General features: G+C 32.0%; 1 protein-coding gene across 1 annotated transcript; it reads right to left on the reverse strand.

The window, feature by feature from the left end:
- Nucleotides 1-3,197: 3,197 nt before the first annotated feature.
- On the reverse strand, nucleotides 3,198-7,656 carry LOC116122990 (2-isopropylmalate synthase 2, chloroplastic-like). The gene is made up of 7 exons (XM_031408788.1): nucleotides 7,560-7,656; nucleotides 6,753-6,786; nucleotides 6,587-6,661; nucleotides 5,982-6,065; nucleotides 4,139-4,273; nucleotides 3,747-3,895; nucleotides 3,198-3,652 (listed from the first exon to the last, which is right to left on the reverse strand). Exons 1-7 carry the CDS (start codon nucleotides 7,652-7,654, stop codon nucleotides 3,520-3,522), a joined length of 705 nt encoding a protein of 234 aa, XP_031264648.1. The 5' UTR covers nucleotides 7,655-7,656; the 3' UTR covers nucleotides 3,198-3,519.
- Between the last annotated feature and the right edge of the window lie 61 nt (nucleotides 7,657-7,717).

Raw genomic sequence — 7,717 nt, forward strand, 5'->3', positions numbered from 1 at the left:
ATATCACAAATCAAACAGACAATTTTTAAATTATGTTTATTAGAATTTCAAATTAATTATCTATTCATAGAACTAAAGAAAAAATCATAATCGCGAATTTTCAAAATATGAGTTCCTTTTGAAAACCCCTATATAAATAATAATAAAAAAAATGTATAACAAGATAAGAAATTAACTTATTTTCCATACCCATAATACCCTTAAAATAATAAGGCAAAGCTGATTTTATTTATAGTAAGAAATGAAACATTTATTTCCTTCCCAAATATACTATATACACACACCAAAAAAAAAAAAAAAAAAATTCTGTCAACTAAAGAGTAAAAAACCTTGACAACTAAAGATGATAATATAATAAATAAATAATAACATTTACTTTTTAATTTCTCCTATGAAGTATCTTTAGGCAATTAAAAAAAAAAAAAAAAAAAACTTTATCAATTACCATATATATAATAATCTTTAAGGACACATTTATTGGACCCTTGTTTAAGATTCAAATTTAGATAATATTATAAAAGTAACCCATTTTTTTAGTAATATAATTTTATTAATATCATATTTGTAAACATGATATTCAATCTATTTAAGCATTGGTTTATTTATAAATGATACAAGTAGAAAGCGTCTTTCACAATTAAGAAATAACCCGTAGATGATTATCAAAATAATGATATAATATAAAATTGATGGAAAGTCTATTGTTAACGATTATACGAAAATTATATTAAATTATTATACTATTGTTTATACTAATTTTATTTAATATAATGACATGACAATTGAACTACTTCACCTTAAGACAAATCATCAAGTCAATTGCTATATTAATTAAAAACATGAATATAAAATGGTCAATCGTTTGATCAAGACTTGTTACCTGTTTATTTAAAATGTCTTTTATATTATCCATATAATTGACAAAACTCTATTTGAGATTGTGGGGTTAGTTTCTAAAATTGAAGGGTCCTCAAGGGGGAAATGTAATTTAAATTAATAATTATATATATAATATGGACTTAAATTGTTGTAGGAATTGTTGGCAACAAGCTGGAAGAACATTAATAAAATATGTATTTATCTGGTGTTGTCCAATGAGGGTACGACAAGTGGACAACTTATGTATGTTTTGTTGATTTTGTCCATCCATTTTTATAGGGGAATTGTCTCAGAAAAGTCAATATTTTATTCTCAAAATATGACCAATTTCAACTTCTTTATTCTTTTTGTTCTGTACAAGTAATTTATTGTCATAAAATCCAAAATGATTTGATTAATAATATTCAATTTCATATCAATTCTCTTCGTTAATCGTTTTACGTACTTATAATGTATAAATTTATCCTTCATCCTTTATGACAAATTTGATTTTAACTTGGGATCTTATAATTAGGGTAGACAAAAAAACCGTGAAAATGCTCCGAATCAAAAACCCGAATGGTTTGGTATAATACAAATTTTTATCACAAAAAAAAAAAAAAAAAAAACGTTAAATTTGTTTTCTATGAACCATACTATATGGTACAGTTTTTTATTTTTTGGCTTATTCAGAGCAAACAGTTTATTTTTTTAATTCATTGATTTTTTTTTAAATGCCCTTGAAATTACCAAAAACCCATAAAAAAATCATAAAAACCTCTACTAGAAAACTGATAAAACACGGTATGATATAATAAGAAATTTACACAGTATGGTTCAACCTTATCCACCCCTACTAATAACATAACACGTGTGCATTAATAAGTATATGTGTATGTCCTTGAATTAGTTAGTTAATCGCAATCTTGTATTTTGTTCATATCAGAAGAGAATTCAAATACATAAATATACATTTTATTTTACCACTGATAAATTTTAATTCCTATAAATATGTCGTCCTACACGTTGTTTTAAAACCCGAATCGGAGGACAACCGCTTCATTGCCCAAGTCACTAGTCAACCGGTCCAATCAAGTCCAACCAGTTAGACCGACCGGTTGGACCAGTGACATCAGCACTGTAAAAAAAAATATATTTTTTTGAAAAATTTCAGATTTTCAATAAGAGAATACCAACTTAATTACTATCCAATTCAAATTCAATAACAATCCCAACATAATTTAATTACAATCCAAAGTCTCCAAACATGATGTGTTCATCCATTACAAATTAAATGATAAAATACATAATAATCAATAATAAAATATTTGGTGCAAGTGTTTTTTACATACAAATTCAGTGAACAAATTATGCATAAATAAAGACAGTGGAAAAATATCTTTACAAAAAAGAGAGGCATCGTCTTCGTCGATTTTGAGCAAGAGAAGTGATGTCATCGATGATTCCAGCAAAGGAGGGAGGCGTTGTCGTCCGCTGTCGTTGAGCAAAGGAGAAGGGAGGTGCATCGTCGTCGAAATCCAGCGAGGTAGGTGCTACCGTCGTCAAGCAAGGGTCCAAGGGAGAATGGAGTTGAGATTCAGTTGAGAGATTGAATTGAGACTAAGTGCAGTTACTTTGAGAAAGGAGTTGAAATTTTAGAGAGTTGAGAGATTGAAGAGAGTGGAGTTGCATGAAAAAGACTTAGATTTAGGGTTTTTTTCATTTAAACATTGATTCGAATTACCATGCGGCCCGGTTCAATCGAGAGGTTCGCACTGTTCATCCGGTTTAATAGCGAGTTTAAACTGTTTTTTAATTAATAGCGGGTTTTATATTGATTCGGACTGGACATAAAATCGACACCTGATCGAACCGGTTGGAGCAACCGGTCCGATCTTACTTTTAAAACAAAGGTCCTACAAAAGAAACTTATTCATACTATTCTTATCAATTTTGAATAATTTTTTAACTGAGACAAATTATATAACCTCCCCCATTTTTTTTATATAGTAAATCATATCAATTTATTACAAAAACTGATGAATAAATATAGTGGGACTCATTGTAAATATCATTTTATAATTTCTTGATATTTCAATGAATAACAATTTACCGGTAACAACCACCATTGAATGGTTTAATAGTAAAAGAACAAACGAGAATATGAGTTTACATGATCTTCCGAATTTGAGTCCCCACAATCGTTAATAGAGATGACCATTGGAGCTTGTATCCGATCGGTGGTTCTAGAGTCACAGATGATTAGTTGAAGTATGCACCAACTGGCCCAAACACCCTCGGTCATAATAAAAATTAAAAAAAAAAAAAAAATTTACACGTATCTAAAATATCAATTTACCCCCTTGAACTTAAAGAGCAAACACATTGTATACTAATCTAGAAAATGTTTTGAGTTTTTCAGAAATGATACACAGATTAAACTAAAGTTTAAGTAAACCAAACTCACTACCGATGTTCAGGCTTATGAACAAAATTATTTCTTAAAAAATTTGTACAAGGAAGCAGATTGATGCAGCACCTTTAGCTCTGTGGGTGTGATAATAAGCAAGCGCAAGGGAGCTTCGCTCTATGCTTCTGCAACAAGGAGATTTGATCCTAATTTGTAAATTTTGCTGCACATCAGGTGGAGTTCCGCACTTTTCAAGCAGTCACGGGAGTTCTTTCTTCAGAAACGTTGGATGGCAACTGATCTTGAAAACCTAACATCTTGTTCACAGCAGCAACATATGCCTTGACACTAGAGACAACAACATCCATTCCTGCTCCTGTTCCACTGGAGATACCAAAAGAAGATAAAAAGAGTTAAAGAGGTATGAATCAGGAGGAATACACTAAGTAAGAGAGAGAAACAATAGTACATCCAGTACCTGAATGTTCGCTGAACTGTTTCACCAGTTAGAGCATTAGTTGATGATGTGGGATTATTGTCTCCACGAATTAGAACACGAGTGGTGGCTATTGCATCAATGCCTTCAGTAACTGCAATCATTGAATACTCAAGAAGAGTCACTGGTTCCTGCAAGTATCAAGAGCTCATATTCATCATTACACGAATAAAGTTTAAAAGCAATACCTTGAATTCACTTTTTTTTTTTTTTTTTTCCAGAAAATATAGAAGAGTACCTTAAAGAACTACTAACAGTCAGCTAGAAAGAATGCTAACACAGGTATGCTATGTCATAGGTTAGGTAGAAAACAAGATTGATGATACCCAAAACTCAAATAAGACAAAAAAAAAAAAAAATTACTCATATCAAACCTTTACGATGAGATCAACAGCCTTGTAAGCGCTATCAACAGGCCCAGTTCCCACAGAACAAGCAACATGCTCTTTCCCATCAGCGCCAATGAGCTTAACAGTTGCTGTAGAAAGACCAAGGGTTCCACAAGTAACCTGTTTGTTGGTGCAAAATACAGAAACTTATGAAATTGCCTTGATTACAATCAACTCATAGACAGGGAAATGTAGAATAAAAACAATTCAATATGGAGAAAGGAGGGTGAAACAATAATAACAATTCAACTACTACTATTATTAAGGTTATTATCACCTACTTATCCACAGGTTAACATCACCAACACCCCATAAATATGAGAAATCCTGACTTAGCTCCCCTGAGATTTTGCAAAATATGCATTCATCTCCTCTGAGCTCCACAAACAGAAATTCTTAACAGAAAGTATGAGATGTTAACATTGGCCTTGAAGTTCAATCTATAAGTAATGTGTTACAGGACTAGCCTTACTATAATGTTTAATTACAAACAATTGTCTAACATGAAAAGTCACGCTACTGGACATATTTGATTGGCCATTGCAATGGTAAAATATTTTGCTTATTTATAGGCTGAGTTTCTTCTTCTCCTATGTACACTAGAAATTGTAAAAAGTAGTTGTAACCTACATTTCTAGGCATCAGGTCATTCAAACTATCAAGTACATATACAAATGCATGATTTAGTGAAGGCAATTGCATCTGTTGAACATGGACTAAGCTTTTATCGATAGAGGCTAAGGTGATGAAGAGACTGATGATGCCCAAGCCTATAAATCATTTGAATTTTCACAGCTGAAATTAAGAAATTGGTGTCACTTTAGAGTAGACAATACCAAAAGCTTCATTCCTTGTATAGTCTTAGCCTAAAAGGCATCCTTTGATTCCTCCACCTAAATATAACACATAACCTTACATCCATGATTAAAAACAAGTTAAATAAACACAACACAAATGACAAACGCAACATTTATTAACAAATATCATTAAGCACAAAACCTCACTTTGAAAACACAACACAATACAAGACCCTATATTAATAAATGAATAACAAGTTGAAGAACACACAAAAAGAGTTGAGAGGTGGTATTTTAACAAACACATAGATTGCAAATCAATAATATATGAACTTGCATCCAAAAGAAGGGGCACTTGGGTTTCCTCCACTTTGGCAGCTAGTGACAAACAAGTCACAGAAGCAAGTTGACCCATTCATGGTGTCTCTTTGGAACTTTAAGCTTGAAATGAATCTTTCAAAGTGGTTGATGGCAAGAAGGGCGGCCAAAGCATCAAATCCCATGGTGTGCCCACCACAACCCTTTAATGAGCCAACATTAGAAACCCATTTGAGATTAAGCACAAACATGAGTCTCATTTTTTTAGAGACCAAAGACGATAGCTCACTATATTGTTGAGAGAATTTGAGACTCCAAAGTCAATATTCTTTTTCCAAATTTTCAGAGAGAAATTACGCATGTACCCTTTATTTTTCAACCACTGCCGTTTGTTAACCGGGCTTAGTGAAAGTTAATACTTAATACATGTTTCATTAAACCTCAAGGGAGGTTAGTATTCCTGCATGCATAGGGTATTGGTGATATAAACTCAAACCTAGGGGGAAGTTGGTGATAATAACCCTTGTTATCATTATCATTTCAAATTCTGTCATCTCCTTGATTTGTGCTTCCTTGATATGCTCAAAAATCTTTCCACATGTCCAGATCTTTTCTCTAATAATTGACTCCTCAATAATAGGACCATCCAATTAAAAATACTTCTACAACAAAAATGCAATCAAATAGAATGAAGAAACAAGAAAGAAATTTACCTGCAGATCAAGAAGCTTCCACACAACTTCTGGCTGAAAAACTTCATCTGATACTAATGCTATTAAGTCTGCATCAGTAACTCTCTGAAACACCAGTAAAAAGAAATAACAGTAAGGAAAGTATTTACTTCAAGGAGAAAAAAAATTTGAAACAGGTTTGCATTTACATGCAAAGCTTTGCAGAAATGGTCCACTTTCTTTATCACCAGGAAAAGATTATAAGGCTTCACTATACTGAGATGTCAAATGATGACTCTGTAATTCTGCTGATGTACTCTTTGAACACCCATATTGAAAATGACAAGGACACCATTCACCTAGGGAAAGCGGTTCACCGAAGCATTTGCCTCAGTAAATATATGACAGGGAAACTTGACAAGCATGAGTCTTAAACATATGCTGCTCCACTATAATTATTATAAAGCCTCAAAAAACACTCTTTTCTAGTTTTGTTATATAAAAGTTACTGTCTTAATCTTAACCAATTCTACAAACTAATAATTAAATTCTTACAGCCACCATCAAACACATTTGCATAAATAATATATCACAGACTCAATTATAAAAGAAAGCCACTCAGATATTATCATAAGTTCCTATGTCACCTTTTTTTGTTCAGCTACAGCTTTGAAACGCCAGAATATATTCCCAAGCTGCTGATCATTGAGTTCATAACCAAGCTGAAAAATCAGGAAGAAAAAAGTATTAATTCATAATCAGAAAGTAAAAGATGATTTAATCAACCTAACAAAAATCTAAATCATTGTTTACCTCTTTCAGCCGGTCCTTTAAAGCATGGCGTCCACTGTAGCACAAAAATTTTCAAATAAGAAAATAATTAAATGAGATATAAAAAAAGCTAACGCATAAAGAAGCTCAGAACAAGAAAATATCTATAATAACACCCAATTCAATAGAATACAAAACAAAGTACAACAGGCACAGAATCGAGAGATACAGTCTTATCTTCTCATACAAAAAGGTGGTTGATATCTCAAAACCCTTGACTGCACATTTATGAGAGCCCAAAACAACTAACAAAGAAGTGGAATTTAAATGCTAAAACAAGGAAAATCACTTTAGAACAATTCTTTGCCTTCTATTGAAGAATAAAAGGAATACATGTCACTATAATTTTGTAGAATTTTCCTTATGGGTGCAATTATGCCTCACCAAATTTAGAATTTTAAATCTAGTTTACCACAGTAAAAGTCGGAAGTAAAGTGTTCAGGCAAGAGTGACGAATATTTTCAGCTCTCTCAGGATTCTATATGGTTCGTCAAAGTAAAATGCCTATAGTCACTTCCTATACAGTTGCGCTACAGCCATGTGCAAACTACCATTTTCAAAAGTTTGTCAAACCTACATCCAGCCAATAGCAATTAATGATGGAAATACTAGTGATGGTTATATTTGCAAGTTCTTTTGATCAATAAAATTCTAAAAAATTGAAACATATTCTTCTTTTCAAACATGGACAAACTAAGGTATACATTTCAAGAATTGGAAGACAAATTACAACAGATATCTACAAGGCCAAAAGAAGAAATAAAATATTTGATGAGTTCAACATCCTACCTAAGCTTTCCAAGGACAATACCAGCTTCATTGGATCGTTCAAGTCCTATATCTTCAGGAGAGATAATTTCATATGTACCTTTGTGTTTCAGCATTCCATCCTACAAAAGAGGAAGAATTTTTAAGATACCTTACTTAGACCAAAAAAAAAAAAAAAA

The sequence above is a fragment of the Pistacia vera genome, unplaced genomic scaffold, assembly GCF_008641045.1.
Source record: "Pistacia vera cultivar Batoury unplaced genomic scaffold, PisVer_v2 Contig1391, whole genome shotgun sequence".
NCBI classification, from domain to species: domain Eukaryota; kingdom Viridiplantae; phylum Streptophyta; class Magnoliopsida; order Sapindales; family Anacardiaceae; genus Pistacia; species Pistacia vera.

What these genes read in the sequence shown, in the direction of transcription:
- LOC116122990 (XM_031408788.1), bottom strand. Translation starts at nt 7,654, where the DNA reads ATGCTGAAACACAAAGGTACATATGAAATTATCTCTCCTGAAGATATA. An exon ending in CTGTAGCTGAACAAAAAAAG is followed by an intron (nt 6,066 to 6,586) that starts GTGACATAGGAA and finishes CTGGTGTTTCAG; the next exon opens with AGAGTTACTGATGCAGACTT. An exon ending in GGAAGCTTCTTGATCTGCAG is followed by an intron (nt 4,274 to 5,981) that starts GTAAATTTCTTT and finishes ACCAACAAACAG; the next exon opens with GTTACTTGTGGAACCCTTGG.